Genomic DNA, 23,418 nt, shown 5'->3' with positions numbered 1-23,418 from the left:
TGTAGTATGTCAACTGTCGAACTAGGGAAATTAAAACGTGTATTTTATTTTAAGATGGAGAATATTTTGTTGTATTATGTATACCTGTACCAACAGCCTTAAGCAAAATGTTCTAGATTTATACAAGTTTTTGCATAATAGCAACTTGTAAAAAATATCATATGAGTTAAAGATTCAAGCAGGATGAAAAATTATCAAAACAATGATAGAGAAGAACTCTAGGTTCTGATTTCACTCGAATATTTATACCCGCAATGTTGTGTTGATTAAAATGTTCTCAATTATTCACTTCTATAATTTTTAAGCACAAGTTTTTACTAAAATGGAATTGAAAGTTGAATATTTTTTAATAAATAAAATGAACAGCAAACTTTTTATTTAAAAACATTAAGAAAGACTTCTACTGAAAACATAATAATAAAGTCATGGGGGAATCATTGTAAAATTGAATAACAAACATTTATTATAGTATGCACAATATAAATAATTAACTACTATGAGGTCATATATATAAGGAAAATAGATATTAGGACCATAAATATAAGGAGTATAATGGAAACTATTGAAAAACATTCTTGTCAATTCCTATATAATATTACTATTACAATGGTAAAAACTGATTTTGAAACAGACTTAATTTACAGGAACAATTGATTTAAGAATCAAATGAAGAATAAATCAAGAAATATTATTTTTAGTAGCAATTATATAAACCAAACATACTGAGGTATCTACAATTGATTGAAAAACTCTAAATGAATCATTACATTTCCTATATAATTAATTAACTACTAACTTTGAGAACATAGGCCACTGTTATTTCAATAATAATAATATTGTAGTAATAATAATAATAGACATTTCATGAAAGGGTACAACAACAAACATGACTATCTCGTAAATGATAATTGGAAATTGTTATTGGTAGGTATGCAAACTACTGTATGGACAGGACATTTAACGTAATGTTGTTGCTTTCATGACAGTCTTGGTTTTTATTTAATTTATATTACTAAAATATTTGATACTGCACATCTTATAGAAGAAACCACAGTTGCATTATCATACTAGTAATATCATTGACTATTGAATACTGTTGTAGATATCCCATCAATATCAATAATTATCAATTATTTAAGATGGGGACGCCACTATGCGCGTATTTTAACCCAAATATGAGTAAGATGAGTGGCGCGATCTTGTAGTCTTGTAAGTGACCGAGGCCGACATGTTCCTTAGACACAGCTGTTAATTAGTAGGCATAACCCATACAGCCAATGGCAACTAAGGGCCTTACAGGTTATAGTGGAATCCGAACCACATTTTTCTTTGTAATTAACGAATTGGTCTAATTATCAAGATAGTACTGCAGATAGTCGAAGTACTCACTATTGCGGACGTTAAACCCACACCAGGGAGCATCGCATCCACAGTGCATGCCTATAAATATCCACAATTCGTGACCTCCTAGTGGTTGAATTTCAGTTTATGAACCAGCTGTCACCAATGTTTTATTAAAAAATAACATAGCTATGTGAGCCAGTCACAGAATGCGCTAGGGTCCAAAATTATGTTTTCTCCTTTATTTTTTTGTTGCGGACCAAGTTCGTGAGCCATGAAAGTTGCTATAGCTCACAATAAAACATTCCAATACTTTGACTAAAAAACTTCATGAATTCAACAGAAATTATTAATTCATATCAGCACATTCTGACGGTGGCTCACATCAACTACGACAATTTTGATTTAAAACATGTGACAACATGAACATGGGGATGGAATGTCTACATAGTTGAGGTAATATCCAAGGCTGTCACATGAAACATATACATAATTTTTTTTGTGTTAGATTTGTTCAGGTTTATGTTGTTGTGTTGAAAGGAGTTGATACCTACATATGTTTAGCTTGAGCATTATATCAACAACAAGACTTTAATTGGAAACACTTAAGAATACAGTTTTATTTTATGTTTTAGTTTTACTCCATGGATTTCCTTTAAAATGGCTACACCACAGAGAAGTGCTTCTCTGTGGCTACACACTGAATGTATTCACTGTTATCATTTCTCGTGTGAATCTAATATCTACCAAAGTTCTGGTATTAACGTGTCATCATCAAAACCATAGATAATATTTTTATTACATTCATCATAGCTATCTACCACACACATAATAACTATTATTTTTTTATTTACATATGTACAACACTCATCGTGCGGCGATTCATAGACAAGATCAAGTAACATGAATTGATAACAGTTATGAGGAATTTTGCATTTGAAATTAATTTATTCCATTGTGGTGGTAAATAAGTAATTTTCTATCTCATTTCAAGCAAAAAACACTACGTTTTTAAACACTGTGTAAAGCCAGAAGTCATTCAATCACGATGGAACCCAGTTCTGTTCTCAAATCTCTTCTCAACTCTGATGTTATATCCCTCCGTACTCACTAAAGTTACAATCAGTTTCCTCTTCATTTTGTCGATACTTTGACTTGTTGACAATCGAAAGTTTCTCAGCACATGAGCGATCTGGATCTTCATTAGATTCATGGCATAGTTCTTCGCTGTAACAGATATTTGAATGCAAAGATATTAGCTACAAATAGATAAATAATTTTATATCAAATGCTTTTAATTTACGTTCCTTAAAGTTGTTTTTATACAGGGTGACCATTAAGTCTTAGGACGACCTTATAACTTTTAAACGACAAACGATATCACAACCACATTTGGTATATCGTTACTGGAAATTGTAAGCTACTTTTCTGTGTACATGGTGGTCGGATATCACCTTTAGGGGATGGCCCGTCGGGGGTCAGAAGAAAATCTTTAATGACAGCCTATGTTGAATTGTACATCATTTTAAAGGTCTACTTCAACTGAAAACAATGCCGCAAACCGCACTTCAAAAGGTTGATCCTGCGCAAAATGGCAGATGTTCAAAGATTTTTAAAATTAGCCAATTTCTTTAAATTAAACCACTTTTTTAAATCTTTAAACAACTGTCATTTTTTAACGGATGGTCCTTTTGAAGTATGGTTTGCGGCATTCTTCTTTGCTTAAAATTCCCTTTAAAATGATTCCCATAACTTCACATTAAGTGATCCAAATAGCTCTTCAGGGCGACGGTCCACAAGGAGTCGGAAGTAAATCTTGAATGGAAGCATAGGTTGATATGCACATCAAATTAAAGGTATTTATTAGTAGAATACAATGCCGCAAACCGTACTTCAAAAGGACCATCCGTTAAAAAATGACAGTTGTTTAAAGATTTAAAAAAGTGTTTTAATTTAAAGAAATTGGCTAATTTTTAAAATCCGCCATTCGCCGGATTCGCCATTTCGCCATTTTGCGCAGGATCAACCTTTTGAAGTGTGGTTTGCGGCATTGTTTTCGGTTGACGTAGACCTTTAAAATGATGTACAACTCAACATAGGCTGTCATTAAAGATTTTCTTCTGACCCCCGACGGGCCGTCCCCCAAAGGTGATATCCGACCACCATGTACACAGAAAAGTAGCTTACAATTTCCAGTAACGATATACCAAATGTGGTTGTGATATAGTTTGTCGTTTAAAAGTTATAAGGTCGTCCTAAGACTTAATGGCCACCCTGTATAATTGGCCATGTATATAATATGTCTATATGATTTGTGTTTGCTCAAAAATTGTTTTCTGTTTTTTAACACGTTCGCTACTGAGCGTCGCATATATGCGACGCCTCGGTCATTGCCACAGACCGAGGTATACATTTCAATCTTACACATAGACCGGCTGTCACTTGGATAAGTACACACAGACCACGGGCGAAAACCTGTAAAACAGTGATCATTTCCATTGTAATACGCTACAATAGTGTTTTTAAATAAATTGTTCTTTTTTTTGATTTTTTATAACCTTTTGTAATGTCGCATATTTGCGACGCCCGGTCTACAGCGAAAACAATAGTGAAAATTATCATAGTTTTCTTGAAATAGACTAAACGTCGCATATATGCGGCGGCTCATTTTTTGTGTTTTAAGTTGAAAGTAAGTAAAAAAACCAGATTATTCAAGAACAGTTTATAACTGAACAAATATAAAAGCTACATAGGATAATGCAGCATACATACCGCATACATACATACAGTGATGCATAAAAGTAAAGACCAGTTTTTCCTACTATTATATGACGTCACCAATCATTATATCCACAGACCAAGCGACGCAGTTGTGCGTCAGACATCTCTGTAGACCACTGCAGGGAATTCAGTGCCTTCAAATAGACCACTACAAAGATATAAGCATTTTCATAACATTAGAACCCCGACGCAAATATGCGTCGGCAGTCTATTTTAATGTGACTAGCCGTCGCATATATGCGACGGCAGTCTATGGGTGGAAACCGGCCGTCGCATATGTGCGTCGCTGGTCCATGTGAATGGAAAATTTCGTACTATTGCAGTAGCGAACGTGTTAAATGAGTAATTATGTTAACCTGTTTTTTTTTTTTACAAAGAAGCGCTAAAAAATAAAGGGATTTTGATTATTCGATTTTTTTATATTTTTCTAGATATCTACGCCGGTGTAAGTTTTACAAGAGAATTTCAGTAGGAAATACACTTTCAGGCAAAGTAGTCCAAGGCGATTAAAGTTTTGTGGATGTGCCAGGAAGGGAACCCATCCCTCATGCAGCAAAGTCCAAGACGCTAACCACTAGGCTAGCAACACTCACATTGTTTTAAAGATATACAGTATACTTTATAGATTATAATATACATTTACCAATACACATTCGCGGTCCGCCACTAAATGGAATAAAAGAGAATTTTTCTTTTCCACAAGAATTTTCCGGAGAAAACCTGTCTGGATCGAACTCATCTGGATTCGGATACACTTTGGGATCCATATGGATGTTTGCTAGGTTACAGCAAATCACGCTGCCCGCTGGAAGAGTGCAAGTTTCTGGAAATAAATTGAAATAAACTTGTTTAAACATATTTAGATGAACTGTATGTATAATAGTCAGCTATTGACTATCAATACACTACTAGCCTTGGAAACCTGTATTTAAAATAATTTCTGTATATTCTTTCAAGAAACTTAACGGACCTCCAAAGGCATTGGCTGTGTGGAGGTTTCTTATTTAATTGATTGAGAACCTTCAGAAAAGTTTCTCATGCTTTGCAACTTCTTAAAATAAAACAAGAATTCTTTAGTTTATTTTTGTAAAAAAATTTTCGTTTTAGTACCACGTAAAAGGCATGATAAAAAATAAGCAATACCCACTATATTATTCATTAATTTTAATATAACGATGGATATTTTAAACTATAAATAGCCAAGTATTCCATAACCTTAAATTGAATTGTACTTCAAAAGCAATTTTGCTTTTGTTTCAAACAGCAGAATTTACTCTAAGTCACACACATACTTACTCAGTTCCACGTCTTTTGACATTTTACGCAACACGAACGGGACAATAAGAAACTTGCGCATTGTTTCTTTAATAACTTGATCCAGATAAGGCATCCTGGAAAGGTCCTCCAAAGTTATGTCGTCGTTTAATCCTACAATGGAGATGATCTCGTTGTACAATCTATCCTGAAAAATATTTTTAACGTGTTTAATTCAAACCTTACTACATCTACTAATATCAGTGGTGACTATGAATTCAGATCGGCTTTAAAAAATTATTTGAACTTTTATTCCATAATGCATCTTGGGAGACAATAGTAACATTCTTTCTGATACAGTAGTTATTAATTAGCAATCAAATTTTTGGAGGGTAATGCTAAATTATATCTGGTAAGATCAGTAATTATTAACGATTGTTTAAGTTATTTATTTTTTATGAAACTCGACAGTCATAAAAAAATAAGGGGATGGTTAATTGGAATAGTGGTTTGAGATACTGTATTTGAGTATTCTTTAAAGGTTCCATGTGGAGCAACCTGCCCGGAGTAAATGTGATATTGAAAAAAAAACAGATCGCCTCATTTTTAGACTTCTAAATTATTTTCATTGATAAGCATTGGTAGTCAAGATACGGATGATTTTAGGTCGCTTAATATGAGGTTGATTTCGTTCACAATAGTAGAACTCACTTGAAAAGAATATGCACTTTCTATATTTCAAAAATTCGTATCCTAATCAACTATTTGAGCTAAAGACTGGAATTCTCTATGAAACATATTTTGCCCACAGGCCACAAGTATATACAATCCAATATAACCGGAACTGATATCATAGAAATGCTTTCCTCGCAAGTAATTAAAGTTAAAACATCCTCCTTTGTAGAATCCTGGCCATTTAGAGAGATTGAAATTAACTTATGAAATATGTAAGCTTTGACTATTGATACAACTATTCAGTATCAATAGTCAATGGTGTAAACCATTGTAGCAAACCAAAAGTTCTATTCAGTATTGTTAATTAGATTCAATCCTTTATTCGTAGAATTAATTTAAACATCTTATTTGTACAAAATTCCTTTGAGTATTAAAGTATATCATTTATATAGTGTTCGTTTGCCTTCCGTACCTTTACACAAATAAAATGATTATTTTATCACTAATGTAAACTTATGTACCTGAATATGAGGGAATTGTGCTAAAGCCAACATGCACGATGCGGTAGTCGAGCCAACAGTGTCTGTACCCTGAAATTGTTACAAAATAAGCTTATTGAATTTGAAACATCACTAAACCTAGCTTTAAGCTATTTTATTTAAATGTCGAAGTGAACCAGATTAAAATTAGTTCCATTTTATTATTTTGTGGACGATTTAGTTGCAACCACTTGTTCTGACGATGTTGAAGAATAATCAAAAATGTTTTTATTTTATGTTTTCTGCATTGAGAGATTCCCATGACCTAATGGGTAAGCAGAGCATTCCTATAGAGCAACAAATCTTGATTTGCTTTTTAGGAAAAGGAACATATCTCTGTTTTACAAATCTCTCCCCACCTAAAAACATACAATTTGATAATTGTATTTTATAATGTCAAGCCCTATTTTAACCTAATATCCAACAAATACCTTTATTACTGACCCTAATTTAATCAATAGAAACGAACACACCACGGCGAAAAAAGGTTATCCTCGCCACAGCAAACTGTAATGGACTAAAAGAATTTCGATTTGTCTGATTGGATTTTCACCAAAATATTTCCATAAACAAGATATATTTATTCCCAATTTAAATAACAGTACCTGGGGACCGAGCCATGGCTCGGTGTAGTTTATTTCTATTTTAAACGCAATATAAAGGAAACTCACGTTTTATCAACAACTAATTTAGTTTTTTATTATTTAAGGTTTAGTGGAATTTATATTTATTATGATGGACATGTTAACCTTGTAATTTTCATTAATTTATTTTACAGCAGATTGTAAAAATCACTCTTTTATAATTGGAGATAAATAGCCTATACTTACATAAACATTGGTTTGACAGTTTGAAAAAACTGATTGGAAAATTTATGTTAGAATTCTAATTTACATAAAATAAATATACAGTAATATAATTAAATAATTTATTTTACTGCTAAACCAAAGTTTGCTAAGAATGGTCTCAGTACTTCGGGGATTAAGTTTTAGTAGGAGACATCCCACCAATATAATTATAGCAGTATCTTAAGTCAATGAATGCACTTACTGTACAATACAACGTGAGCATCTCACACAGCATATCAGCTTCAGAGAATTCTGGGTGTTTTTGCTGAAGAACTGAGTAGGCATCTAACATGTCTAGTAGTTCTGTGAAAGTTGAAACACGTTGAAATAATTTAGCTAAGAAATAGCAATAAAATCCTACTCTTCCAAGCTATTATTTTTCAAACCCCTCTTTTAATATTGGATAGTTATGGTATTGGACAGTTATATGAATAGTATTGGATAGTTGGTTTTTTCCTAAAATATTTCCATAACAAGACATATGTTTTTCCCGTTTGAGGTTTAGGTTTGCTTCAACGGGGAAGGTAAAAAGTAATTTTGGAGGATGTAGGTTCTTCTACATCAACTTGAATGTCCAAACTGTGTTGACATAATGGCTATTATTTTTGGCTGTTTATATACTTGTAAATTAACTAAACTGTTAAATACATTGTAACGGTATTTTTGTGTTTGTTTGTGTTATTTAAGCAAATGGCATTTTTTACGTTTTGTAAGTGAACGATCAAAGCCATGGTCATGTTACTACCTTACGTCAACCTATAGGTAGCAATTCATAGCCCAATGACAAATGGCATCTAGGTCTGTAAACGATCTAGTTTGGAATGGAACCAGTGACCTTCAGATTTGAAGGCGAGCACTGGCCACTCGGCTACCCAGACAATGTTCATTGAGAGATTACTTAATGCTACAGTCAAATATTAAGTTCTGATGAATCCCATTTACTGTGGATTATTTTTCAGTCATGATAATCAATTAAGCATAAAAAAGACGAAGACGATGTTTAAAAGCAGTCTAATAAACAAAAACTACATTTTAGTAAAAATATGCATTCTGTATTTACCTTCACTTTCGTTTGATGTATTATCAGCTCCTTTGTATTTTTTCGTCTTCTGTAATTTCTTTTCTTTAGCAATCTAGATAAACGATACATTAGATGCAGATTGAAGTTCGATAAAGTAGTTAGTACAAATAGACGTAAATATTTTGGTTGAACACTAACAAATGTGTTAATAGCAACAAATTCACATTTCAGTAAAAATTAGTGGTAGTGTTTATTTTAAAATATGGTAACTTTCACGCCCACCAAAGCAGTGGCAAATTGCCACAAGTGATTGCAGACTAATGCCACTTAATTAATTAATCAATTAATTTTAAATTTCTACCTTAAGTAGAGGCTCTGTGAAATTTCTCCAAGAGTTTTGCATCCGATTTATTTGGGTTTTGTACAACCACTGGAATATCCATTCTATTCTTAGCCAGGGTTTTAAGAGTCGTTTTACAAATAACTCTGGAATACTGAAACAAATTGTATAAAATATTGTTAGTAACAGTTTACTAACGGCCTCCCTGGACCCTTAGGTTTGTATCTTAGTTTCCAAAGCATAGATCATTGTAAAAAACCTTGTGAACAAAGCAAAATAAAATACTCAAACAATTGAACAATTGCAGTAGTAGTTTTGACAAGGACGTCAGTGGCCCTGGCCAATAAGTATTCTTTTGACAAAATAAACTCTATAATAATCTCTATCTACTATTTCATTCCTTTTTTGTATACTTCACTTTTTGAATTTTTATAATTTATCGTTACTATGAATCTTAAAATGATGAAAACGAAGCATTTCGGAATGTTGTAAATAATTTTACCAATTTTGAAACCAATTATTTCCGAAACAATCGGCTACTTGTTACGTTTGCTTCTTATTACATTACAGTATAAGGTAAACAAATATGTGTGTTATGCTTACCGTTCAACTACTTTCATAAGACCCTTAAAAGATTCAGAGTGAACATCAATAGGAATGTCGGGGCCATAGATTAGATCTAAAACAAAGAGTTCTTCTTAAGTAGTCTAATAGAATCGAATACTGAATAATGACTACGAACTAAAAAAATGGTACACGAATGATGTGGGTGCGGTAAACTTCTTGAGAAGGGAAGAGTTAATACTACATTTTAGTTTAGCGAAGTTTATATGGGAAACTGAGCTCAATAAGATTGTGTTGTTTTAGCCCTAGATGTTACATCGACGTTTTCAAATGTTAGTTCCTTTGAAAAACGCATCTAAGTAGTATATCTAAAAGAAAAAAAAGGTTTAAGTTACTTGGACTCTATCAAACAATGTTCTTGGTAACTTAATATAACTACAGCAGAGTAGTACTACGCCTCCAGGAAATCTTTAGATTGTTGAATCATATCCCTTTTAACTGAGCTATAGACAAAATATAATATAATAAAAAATATAATAATATAATAATAATAATAATATATAATAATAAAATAATATAAAATAATAATAATATAATAAATAAATAGTATAATAATATAATAAAAATATAATAATAAAGGGTGAACTAATCATACGGGTTGATACATAAGTGATAACTCTGGATGTGGTGGATTACCTTCGACTCTGTCTACATGGAGTCAGTCTATATGGAATAAACCAGTTAATAATAATACATATAACATATACATATAATACATATTATATTATATGTATAGTTTCATGAATATAGCTTTTCACTGAATTTTTAAATTTGAATCTCAATCCTCACTCTACGTTGGTTTCTGTGACACATTTGAAACACATTAACTCTAGGTAATAATTGCAAAATGTTTGTATGAATATTAGAGTCACACTCACTACAAATGGTTTTCAAAGCAAGATCCATTGTGTAATGCATAACATCGAACGACTTTAGTCCAACGTGTTCATTCATGCGTTCAACAAGCTCCCTGCTGTTCATGTTGAACACGGATATCATGTGTTGAACATTCTGAGGATGAAACATCGGGTTCAGGTGCTTCCTGGTGAGCTTCCAAGTCTGACCTGCAAAATCATATAGTGATATAACTCCACGATTAGTGGTTGAAGTAAAGTTGAACTAGAGGTCGTCCAGTGGTCGAAAACTCGACCAATAATATGTAATGTACAGACTTCTCTATTTTCACTTCACGCTGTAAATAAAACATGTGATTGGAATGAATATCATTTATTTATATTTTACTAGTGTCCCTGTTGCTCGAATCCGTTGCAATTGCTAAGTATTACCATTGACTATAATATATAGTCAATGGTATTACAGGCGTTATTTTAAAACGAATTTCAACCAAGTCAACAAATGATTGTAGCAAACTGTTAAATTAGCAAACTTATTGACTATTTAACATTCTCATCCTCTCACTTTTGATTTCTGACAACAGCTGGAGTTTCATAACAATTTTTGTTTCCAATGTTAATCTTATGGAGAAACACGAAACTTTAAGGGCTCCAGGGCCTCACTCTCTCATTATTTCCCTAAAAAGAAAGTTTCCTGCACAACTTCACGTTACGCTCTTTCCAATGACACAAAAAACATGACAATCGGTTCGGTACTTTTGGAGGAGTAATTGTCACAAAACATCTGCTTGCGTATTAAATAAGTATTAATATTATAATAGATAGATGTTTATATATTTCGTCACCAGCATAGCAACCCATAACACCCAGGTTTTTTTAAAATTTAAATTGATTTTTTTGCTTATTGTGTAGCCTGTTTTGATTTGTAAAGGGATCATGTACATCTAGAGGAAAATATCTTTTTAATAGTACTCGTAGATTTTCCCTGCGATGCACACGAGCTGAGAACAAGATTTTGAAGAAACCTATAAATATCAAGTGAATTAAATGTCAAGACGTTTACAAAATTAAATAAACTTGGGTTAGTTGAAAATGCAATCTAAAATAAATTCACTAAAGATGTATGAAGATATAAGAAATCATAGAATAAATCTAAATAGTGCCAGTGTATTGCAAGTTATATTTAAAGTAAAAGTTTTGCATGGATGTTGCATTTGGCCAATATCGCAACCCTCAGTAAAAAAGCATTTACACAGTGTTGAGAAAAAAACCAAGAATAAAAGGAAGTAGGAGGTTGCCAAGATATAAGCTCAATACACAACAAAGCATGTTGCTTGCAGATGCAGAATCATTCACGGCAGTATGAACTCATTTAATATACAATCGTCCAGTACCTAAAAAGGAAAGAAGAGATTAACAGTTTTATATAAGGTATTAATAGATTAGTGTCTTAGTGATAGTTTACGTCATATAGCTAACAAATGAAGATTTTAGTCGGGTACATAATATAAATTGCTGGATAATATGTTGATAAAGTACTGGATTATAGTGCTGACGAGTTTAAATACCTCTTGCTGAAAGTAAGTTTTGTCTTAAAGGCCCATCTTCAGACTTGAGTCCAGCAACAAAATAGTCGTATTCCTCTGGTTTGTCTGCAGTGTTTTGGCCCCCGTTGAATATTGTCTGAAAATCAACAAAAATTTTAATATTCCCATTTATTGTCATGATTTTACGATATTCAACACCGGACGTCTTGTCACCTTGAACAATAATACAAACATACAGAATGGTATCAAGTAAAATATTAGTGATTTATTTAAGGATTTAATTCATCCATCCTCATACTACTGATAATATTTTTGTGACATAAAGGAACACAAGCCAGAATCATCATTGGAAATATTGTAGTTCTAATAAAATTTGTGAAAGACTTAAGAACCATTATGTGGTCTTGTGATCTTAAAAGAACGTGAACTTAGATTGAAAATCATTTTCAGATTACTATGCATAGAGTCTAGATAGTAATAAAAAGGTGCAAAATTGTAAATCGAACTCACAAAACTCCTGAATTGGACCTGGTTTTAATTATTTAGCAGAAATATAAACATGGCATTACATAACTATGTTTTAATTGGGATGGCATGTGGGAGGGGAGAGGGAAAGGCTGCCAACATCTCTGAGGGCCACCGAAGACCAGACGCTAGTGATATCAAATCAACCCAACTATAGTAAACTGTTGAGATACGATTGAAACAACCTTAAGCTGAAAACTGAAGTTACGTACCTGTAGATCATCCATGTCTCCCACTACAATAAGCGGGAGAGGTCCGACCCACATGACAACAGTTTTCCATCCCTTATTCAACATGGCACCGACGGTCATACCTAGGCATTTGCGAGCAGTTCCTATAACACGTGATTTATTGTTTAGTTTTTACATGTTGTTATTGTTAAGGAAAATATCCTTGATTAATACAACTAGGTATTCCATCTTCGTGTTTTTAACCTAAATGGACGTATATAAATTAAGCTATCAGGTTGCGCTGATATAAATTACTATTTCTGACGAATGCTCCACGTTTCAAAGAGATATAAAGTCAATGGTTTCAACCAAGTAACAGTGACAGACTGGAATAGGACTGTTATGTAAATTGTGAGTATTTCCATTAGTTAATAATCTTTTAGTTGATACTCTTTTAAAATCATCGGAAATTATGACTGTTATTAGTTTTTAAACAAGTAATTTGTTTATGAATAACTCCTGTACTTCTTTGCAATTGCTCGATTTCGAGCAACATGTACACTAGTGATTATTAAAATTTGGTATGGCCTCTTTAAAAAATAAAATTAAAAAAAAATGTGATTTAAATGAAATAGTGCCGTATCAATTGTGCTATTGTTTTAGAAATTCTGTTGTTTTTTTAGGAAATGGTGGAGCACAGTTTCAGCGCGCTCTGTGCAAAATCAGAACTATAGTGATTTTTAGAACACCCCTTAGTAAAAATATATGTACTATGCCTACATTATTTGTTTCTCATATAATAAATGCTAACTTAGGCTAAATAATATGTTGAAACAAACCATCTGGAGTTTTAAATGTCAGATAAGCATGGCCCAGAAGTGGAACAGTTGGTAGATAAACGGGTAATTTGTTGGCAACACGGAGTAAGTCGCGGTGTCTCCATTGAAACCAGATCCAAAAGGCTGCAAATAGCAGTGAAAAGTAGACGATAAGTGTGGTTAACACACTTACTAGGGCTGCCAACATTTTGACTCCAAAAAACCTGAAAGTAAAAGATTGTTATCACAGTGACTTTTTCGTTTCTACAGATTCAAAACTAATAAGCTTCAACAAAAGTTTGGCGGCTTCCGAAGAAAAAACATTTCTATAATGAATTCCAGAGTATTCAAAAAATTGTTTTTTTAAAACCTTTTTTCTTAGCTCGTGTGCATCGCTGAGAAAAATCTACGTATACTGTTACAAAGATATTTTCCTGTAGATGTGCAGAATCCCTTTATAAATTAAAATAGGCTCAAAAATAAGCTCAACAAAGGAATTTGAAACTTTATTTTGTAAAATATATCCAAATCATTAGGTAGTGGTTTATAGTTATATTTTTATATTGTAAAGCTTAAAATAGCTCTACACACGATAGCTTCAATAATTCAGGAAAATTAAGACAGAATAATATTATAAAGAAATTCGATTTTAACTAGACTTCCTACTGATGACTAAATCATCAAATAATCTGAGACTTAACCTTACATTAGGCTGCGTTTACTAGTAATCAGGTGTAGTAATCTAGTAATTAGGCGTTAATACTAGTAATCCTACCTGCCTTATTGACATACCACAAGAATGCGTTAAGAATTGCACATAGGCTAATAGTGACCCAATTATTGTGTAAGGATGTAATCAAAGTAATTGATTTTAATTCCAGCTTGTCATCCTCGTTTAACTCATGTTGAGCAACTATCATAATCACCTGTGAAAAAGTGGCTGGAAATAAAATAGCTTATTTCAATTTCCTTATGTTTTTTAAATGATTTATGAAATGTTTTGTTATGATATTTAATTCCAGACGTTGAATATACTTATCCACGCTATCTCTAGGAAGTTAAGTATTTCTTCATTAAAACCTTCTAATTGTCTAATATTAATAATTGAGTGTTGTGTTAGCTCTACAATTACTGTTTAGAATTTTTATGTTGTAAGAATAATTATTAAGAAACCTTAATTTTAAAAAATCAATACCCCATAAGACCTTGATCCTATTACTCGGTCTTGCTGTTTCGTGAGCTGAATCAAATTAATCTAGCCCTACACATCCATGCCAAATTTCATCAATAACGTACCTATATTACTCGAGTTATCAAGTTTACGGACACATACATAGGCTATATATAAATTTGAGCTTGAACAGTGAATGAATGAATGAATAAATGAATTAATTTATTCCACCACATATATAAAATTACAAACCAAATATACGAAAAGAAAAAGGGTTTTATGCAAAACTAAACTAATTAACTATAACTACTTAACTATAACTACTTAACTATATACATGTGTCAAAGGTTGTTCCTATCTATTTAGTTCTGGAATTAGCAGGCAGGCTGTGACTGTGCGTCTGCTAAGTTGCTATAAAGATTGAATGAAATTCATGAAGAAAATTAGTATTATGGTGGTTTTGTTGTTTGGTCTCTTGGGAGACAAACATGAAAGATTAAATCGGTCCCGGGTCCAGGTGTTACTATACCATCTATAGTATTAGATTCTTCAGTATAAGGAAAACGTTAAAAACACAAAAAGGTCACGCTTATTTAATGTTGATTATATTCTTGAAAACACATAAAAACATTACATGTTCTATAAACTACTAAGTTTTATATCTGATTGTGACAAGGTGACAAAGCCTATTGCAAATAATATAAATCAAAACATATGAAAAGTTTTCATTTGGAGATGTAGCCTCTGGATCGTTATTGTTGGTCTCCACTATAAAAATAAATTGGATCGTAATGTAAGCCTTAGATTTAATTATATGAAAAGTCTCCATGAAAAGCCCATTAAAAGATTGTAACAACAATCTTGTTTGTTTTTTAGTGTGGATTGCAAATAGATTAAAATACTGATTGAGGAAAATAAATCAGTATTTCTCAACGACTACGCTATACGTTTTTTGTCGTTTCCACTAGACTCGTGTTTTTATCAAGACGCCTTACGATATCTAAGATATGTAAATGTACAAGTGGTAATGAGAGCACAAATGTCAATTTAATGTCGACTTCATTTAATGTCCAATCAATTTTTATTGACAAGGCCAATACGATTATTCCGTTTGATCGGAACACCTTGAAAACCGCCCACTTAGTATAATAAATTGCATGCGTCGTTGAGAATGTGTAGAAGTGATATTTAAGAGTAAAACAAATTGTATCTCAATAATCCTTTTTGTTTGTTGGCGTTGCTGATGTTTTTGAAAATAAAGGTTTGTATGGCTTAGTAGGTTACTTACTTTATTATAACGTACTGTTTTTCATACATACTGTGATATTCAAATTTATAATAAATCACATATTCATAAAAAATCTCTATAACATCCATTAACTTGAGGGGTACTCTTCTTTGGCATCAAAACCATTATTAACCGTTATTTATATTAGTTTTACCATATTTTTTAACAATATTGCATAAACAAATTTAATTTATTCGTGGCACCTTAGTATCTGTGGCCTTAAACCCTTTTCTTTTTACTATGGTACATTTTAAATTAAATATAATGTTTGTATTTTTGAACTTTTTTAAAGTTTTTTACTTTGATGGACTGAGATCAAAAATTATAAATTCTAAAGAATTATATCGTGTTCTGTTATATTATTTGAACCTAATTAAAAAAAAAAAACAATTAAAGGATAGAACATGTGTTTGTTAGCATAACTACATAGACATACTGCATACTGTACGTACGAAATCATCAGTCATACGTAATTAAAACTGAAGTGACGCCGAGCCGCTCTGTTGGTAGAAATATTATCTTCGGTTTTTATGAATGTAATATAATATGTTTTATAGGAAGAATAAAGTACAAGTAATATCTTTAAATTTCTATAATCCCAATTTATCAGTTTTAAAGGCACAATATAATCAGTGAATTGCCTGTATAAGTTCTTTACTAATCCTGCATAGTTTAAAAGTAAGTTAAAGTAACCAGTAATATTTAATTCGTGGAATAAATTTTTTTCATTTACCTGTCACATTAAATAAGTTAATACTGTGTACAATATCGAATGCGAATGTTTTTGTAGTCTTGCAAACATGTTAAATTATTCAGAGTACAATACCTATTTTGAGTACAGTAGTAACTGATTTTATCTACATTGTTTTGTTTGTATTTATTCATGTTGCATAGAGTTGTTTGATTTGCTTATTCTTGTTACTAGAGTCTGGCATGTTATTTTTGTTCCTGTTGCTCAGAGTCTATTGCATCGTTTCTATTATTCTGCTAGTAATTTATAGAAATCAATATTTTGAGGTTATCTTTATTATGCTTTGTTCTTGTTACACTGGTTGTCTCTAGTTTTATGTACTAAGCTAGTTAATTTATTGGCCCACAGAAATCTTGTATTTTCCTGTAAAATTGGTGAATCCGTCTACAAATAAATATCTTAAACTATCTGACATCAGAAATAATTTCATAAATATTTTATGTCCATATTTTCAAGTATCGTAAGATTCTACTACCAGTTAAGAATAGACATAAAAACTATTCTCCATTCTTAGGAATTTCTTGCAATGATTTTTTATGCATAAACCGTTCAAACTCCCATGCAATAAATAACTACACTCTAATAATAGAGACACAAAAAATATAGAAGAACGTTCATCACACACTATAATTTTATTGCAAAAACTAGCTGACTAAATACCCTAGTGATTGTTTACCATTATAGGAAAAAATACAACCCATTATTGAATTAATTGATTGCAAGTTGTAAAATAATAATTTAATAATTGTATAAAACACACCCAACTCCTCACCTCCAGAATAGCTCCTAGTATGATTCCACTGCACTCTAGCCTTGCAATTCAATGCTGGATTCCTCTAGGTCTAGGTTAGATAAAAACAGTTTCCTGACAAGTTTTTATTACTTTAATGCAATTATCCTATTGGCTGGTTATAATTACACTGTGTGAAAAAGCTAGGAGACATTTCCTTGTGAAGGCTTAAGCTGGATCGCATAATTATTAGATAGTCAGTTCAAGGGTCTACATTGACGGATTGCAGTAAAACGGACGAATAAACACCTTATGGAGAACATATTTTACTGTATGTTTTACTTCCTCTCCTATACTCTAATACGAGCTATGTCTGTTGGTTTGTCTGTCTGTAATATTTATTTATTTAGAAATCCAGCGAAAGGATTTTGAATACATTTTGGAAGTAGAGACTTATAGGCATATAAACCTAAAAGACGACAGCCACTACCTCAGGAAAATTCGTACTGTACTTCTTATTTGCAATATTTAGAATACAGTATGTCGATTTTAGACCTATACAATAAAGAATGATTTCCCTACCTCAATCAGACTACAATTATTATTAATTAAAGGAACCCATTCAAGACACAACTTTACCCAACCAAGACGAGTGTAACCCAAATAAAAATGCAATAAGAGGAATGATACAATGAGTATGGGTGTGGGCGTATTTTTTTACATCTCTAATAGACATGGTTTTAGCATATTAATTTTGGTGAGTATCCGACAAAGGTCATTTAAATAATTACTGTAAGAGAAAAAAAGTATGCCTACTATACTGGAACATTTAAATATACCTTTCATAGGGTATACAGGCTATCAGTAATCTGTCATTGACCTTGATATTGCATTACGAGTTTACTTAAATTATTAGTTTACATTTTACGACGTTGTCAAGCAAGTTGTATTTACTGCTTATCTTGATTATGGTATTAGCTTGCTTCTCTAATTAATACATGGCTTATACATAACTTGTAGAGACACCGATTGAAGTTTTAGACACGCAAGAAAACTGGAGTTACAATTGGTAAACGCTTGCATATTTTTATCTATCCTAAATGTGGTAAATTCAATAATTGTACTAGACAACTTATAATTAATGTCAAAGCTGGGAATATTTTTGTATTTGTCATAGCTTCTGCATAATAACACCATCCAAATCCAACGTGTTAATAGTTTGTTTTTTGAGTATTTTTACAAATAAATTTCAACTGCATGATAATCATCTCACAGCGGAGTCAATGGGTGTACGTCATAGTTTACATGCATGATACTATGTAGTAGCACAGAATAAAGAGATACCTTTACTAATTCTCTATACCTTAACTTTACCTTCACTATCTCTTTATTCTATGCAAATAGTCACGCTCTGGGCTAATTCAAACAATACAAAACAGTAACTGAACTCCACAATGTCTTCAACCTTCACTCTATTTTTGGGATACCAGAAATGTCGCCAATTAAACAACTTATTGTTTAGACGTATGAAAGTGGTGTAAATATGAGCTAGTCCACGTGACGTTACGGACTACAATAAAGAAAACCAAATCGAGCAATCCTTGATGTCTTCTCTGTGTTTTTACTTTCAGTTTTTAAGATCAGACCAGTGGTGTTTCCAAGGGGAGCTATAGGGGCTAAAGCCCCCCCTTGGAACCTGAAAATATAAATTTAAATTTACATTATAAAATAGAATGCAACGGCAGGTTTTTAGACACAGTTATAGACGTTGAAAATGGCTTTAAAACTCACCAAACTGCTCTAAAAATTTCAAATTTTTGGGACCCTGGTTTGGGACACCCGGGTTAGCGCCCCCCCTGACATGGCCCTAGAACCACCACTGGATCAGATTTTCTGAATTATCACTGATCATTTGGTCATTAGTGACTCAAACTTTAATATAGGCTACTTATTATTACTGCAACACTCTTTTGTAAGGCATTTTTCACAATTCCACAACTTTTCCCTTCTGTACAAAGAGACCTTTGTTCGAAAATATTTCCTGGTTTATCAAAAAGCTCGCAGTCCTGATAACATAACCGCATAATACCAATGTCTATTGTGCATATTTTACTACAAACAGACCCGTTAGTGTGTTTAATAACGCAATGCCTCTTTATAGACCATTAACGATTAACTTGCTAATATAATAACTATATTCTCCGGAGAAACTGTCTAACGATTGGCAAACAATAGTTTACGCGTCCTTCACGGCTTTTTTCTCACAATGCATAATACATCAGAATATAAGTGTTTCGTGCGAGTAACTAATTATTTGAATGTCATATAAGATGGATACGAGTGTTGAATTAGCGGTAATCGAACTAATTACTAACATTACTACCGTGTATTGTTTTTAACAATGGCTAATTGTTGATTGCAGTGTAAATGCCCCCGTCACAGCCAACCTGCACACTTGGCGAGTTTCCATTTACCTGGTTGGATTTCCACAAAAATATTCGTTTAAATAGTCAAATTTGTTTTCTATTTAAATTGCTTTTAATTTGTACTTAGTACTTAGGTTTGCTGCTAACTACAGGTAAGATAATACGGTAGGGGTTTTATTGAAATTGTAGCTTAGTATGAAATAAACAAATTTCCAAAATTTGAACGAAATGTATCTCTAAACCATCAAATCAAAACAGTGTAGGCCTAATTATGATCCATTAGAATAACATATAAATTTTAAATACGCAGTGTTTTGGATTTTTCTCCGTAACGATTAGGCGTACAATAACCAACAACACTTCAATATACTACATTATTTGTCTTTCATGTTCTGAATTTCATGTTTTGGGAGTCATGCTGCTTCGCAAACTCGTTCAAACAAATGTAAGTTTACCCATTTAATTGTAACGGATTTCATCAAAATCGAATGATTTTTACTCGAGTTGTCGTGCTAACGGACACAAACACATGACCGGATTTTTTATTGTCTCTGGGGAAATAAAAACGAAAAATGAAATTGGTCCCAAAAACGTTTAGCCTGAGTCCTAGATTATTAACTATTTAAATCTGTACACAAACGAACAAGGGCAGCAACAGGTAGCCAAATCGAAGATTGCGTGGATAATTGGGTAACCAGACTCATCAGCTGTGTAATTGACCGGTCATTGCCAAGGTGTGGAGTAACAGCTGTAAACACGTGACTTGATTGCAGTCAGCTGAGCAATATTACGTCACACTCCATAAGTGATGTCAGCAGTAGTGAAACGTCGATGTTAAACAAAGTTATCTTACCTGATTGGTAGAGAATAGTAGGACCATTTTCTTTCACAGTAGACCATTTCATGTTTATGATGTCTTACCATAACATATTCATTCATGGTCATATTAAATATCGTCCACAGACACCAAATTGATTAAAATCTGTTGAAAACACTGGGAGTAATTAAATTTGACAGCATTTATAGTGTTTGTAAAAATTTTTATTTCAATTTCCTTGATGAAGTGTTTCATGGGAAGCACAGCGTTTCCCAATCTAGGTCAATATAAAATACACCACGACAAGGTTAAAAGTGAACCTATGATGAAAAAGTGCCATCGACACTTAATAAGTGGTCTAGTAATGGCGCTTGCTTACCTCGTTACCACTTTTTTTGCAATCCTATTTATCTGAGAGTTTTTCTTATTCATCTGTAGTTTACTACAAGGTTGACAGGACAAGACCTTGCTAAAGGGAATATAACTTAACTGGTTTATTTGTAAACTATTATTAACTGTTTTGAACTGTTGAACTTGTTTAACATTAATTATATCGTTCATTGTGATGATTGTGTGAGTAAAAAGAATAGGCTTGTGAGAAAAGAAATTCGTCCAGATCGTATAGGTTATCTAGCATCTAGCGCTTCTTTCTAATGAAAGGACGGACGAATGGATGTTGTTAGGGTGGAGTAATGAATAAATTTATCTGTTTTCCCATAACATCAGTTTTTTGCGAGGTTTTGCATACGGAAAGTAAAATAAAATACAAAATATTATAGTTAGGCAATATAAATTCATAAAAAAATTATATTTTACAAAAGTACAAACCACGTGTGATGTTAACGAAATATAGTAATTCTAGTTTTATACATGCATTGTTACCGAGTTCAATTAATAGTTTCGTTGTACTGTATTTATTAAACAGTTTCAACCAAAAATACTTGAACAGAACCGGTATGGATCATAAACATAAACAAAATGACATTAGCATATGGTTTAGACAGTTCCACTTAAGCAATGTTAAATAATGTTTACTTTCGGGCCAGTAACATAATTTGTTTATGTTTATGATCCATCTGTTAGCCCAGTCAATAAATGTTTTTAACCGCAACTAAATGGTGGAAAGCTGGATTTTTTATATGTGATAGAACCACATGAGAGGTGTATTTTCCCAAAAGTCCCCACTTCTACCCCTTGAGCTTTCCCCCCCACCCCCCTCCAAACCTAGAAATTGCAGTGTTTTACTTAATTGGTCATAATTCGAATGCTATGTAAGCTATCGAGCTGCAATTTGTTTTGTTTTATTCCTTATTAGTTTTCCTACAACTTTTGTATTTGTAACATTTTTCTAAAACCAATACTTAGGGAGATATAAAATTTAAACTTCGTTTAAAGCTTAGTTTCAGAGTGCAAAATTTTGTTTTTCTCAATGTATACTATTAAATAGAAATAATACGCAAATATGATTCAAACAAAAGTTTTAGTACGTTTTTCAAGGTTTACAAATATATTATTGGTTAGTCATCTAGGTGACCGGGTGAAGTGCTGGGTGTCGGCAAAGTGAGCGCGTGCGCGCTAGTTGAACACCTCTGCGCTGCGTCGTCGCATCTAGCCCAGCCAATAAACACACAAACTGCCTTTTTTCGTAGCTAAATAGTGGAAAGCTGAATTTGTTATATGTGATAGAACCACTTAAGACGTGTATTTTCAAAAAGTTCCCGATTCTCCCCCCCCCAACCCCCTCCAACCCCCTACAAACCTGGAAATTACAGTCGTTTACTTTACTGCATATCAATCAAATTCTACGCATGCCATCGTAGTGAAATTTGGTTTGTATTATTTATAATTAGTTTATCTACAACTATTGCACTAAAGATTTTCTTATAAAACTATATCCAAAGAGATATACAATTTTTATTTTTTTTTTATGTTTATGTTTTAGAGGTACACAATTTTGTTTTACCCTCTATATATTTTTTTCAAATAAAATACGCAAAATGTGTCGGAAACAAAATTTAGTATGTTTCTTAAGGTTTATAAATATATATTTGATTATTCATCTGAAAAAAAAAAAAAACTTATGTGGGCGTCGGCAAAGACAGCGCGTGTAGGCTTCTTAAAGCATCCGCGTAGCCCCGCCCGTCGATGCATAATAAGGACTGGCACCGCTAAGTTCTCAACTGTTTCATACAAATCCGACTTAATAATTTGTAGCCTACGTTACTAACAAAACAATCTGTTTCCACGCTAAACCGTGACTAAATGAAGCACCTCACGGTCAGTAAAAAGTTTTCGTCGACCCACTAATCCTTGATACAAACTGCGTCCTATCGTTGATATGTCCCTCTCTTCACGCTTCCCGCTAGCAAGGGTTAGCTTTCTGCTCTGCCATGAGTTGTAAGCCTATGTTAAAATAATATCACGAACAACGTAGAAAACTGTCGGGAATAATTATAAGCCACTTTTAATCATGGTAAGGAAAACAAATTAAAACCAGTCAATGTTAAAACTAGTTTTTTTTTTATTAAGTCTATATATAGGAGATTTTAAAACACTTAATAAGCGCATTCATCTTTATTAGCGATGTTAAACGATTGCATAATGTCTACCACAAACCAATAAAGAACTATTATACTGACTCATTTTTAGGATAACATGAAAACAATCAAATATTAGAGAACAGAACCTCACCAAGATTCACAGTATAGAGTCTCTAAAAATGATTGATCTCGACGACGTAATAGTGCCGTAAAGCAGATTCGTAATACATTGCTTCCAATTTTTACGAAAAAACCCCAATTTGATTGACACATCTACACAGTATGTTAATTGTTAAGAAAGAAAATTTGAATAATCTGCCTGTATGTATTCCGTAAATAGCCTTGTCTGCATGTATGG

At 32.5% G+C, this 23,418-nt stretch overlaps 1 protein-coding gene across 1 annotated transcript; it reads right to left on the bottom strand.

Moving 5' to 3' along the window:
• Window positions 1-474: 474 nt before the first annotated feature.
• On the bottom strand, window positions 475-17,388 carry LOC129003190 (cytochrome P450 4c21-like). Its single transcript, XM_054431468.1, has 13 exons — window positions 17,320-17,388; window positions 13,359-13,561; window positions 12,562-12,683; window positions 11,846-11,960; window positions 10,302-10,487; window positions 9,403-9,478; window positions 8,821-8,953; window positions 8,499-8,571; window positions 7,641-7,741; window positions 6,573-6,641; window positions 5,419-5,584; window positions 4,766-4,945; window positions 475-2,568 (listed from the first exon to the last, which is right to left on the bottom strand). Exons 2-13 carry the CDS (start codon window positions 13,543-13,545, stop codon window positions 2,381-2,383), a joined length of 1,596 nt encoding a protein of 531 aa, XP_054287443.1. The 5' UTR covers window positions 13,546-13,561; window positions 17,320-17,388; the 3' UTR covers window positions 475-2,380.
• Window positions 17,389-23,418: the final 6,030 nt, after the last annotated feature.

This window comes from Macrosteles quadrilineatus, unplaced genomic scaffold, assembly GCF_028750875.1.
Source record: "Macrosteles quadrilineatus isolate MER2022 unplaced genomic scaffold, UCM_ALF_1.0 Scaffold_9__3_contigs__length_116548681, whole genome shotgun sequence".
Taxonomy (NCBI): Eukaryota; Metazoa; Arthropoda; class Insecta; order Hemiptera; family Cicadellidae; genus Macrosteles; species Macrosteles quadrilineatus.
This window is presented reverse-complemented; position numbering and strand designations above follow the sequence as displayed.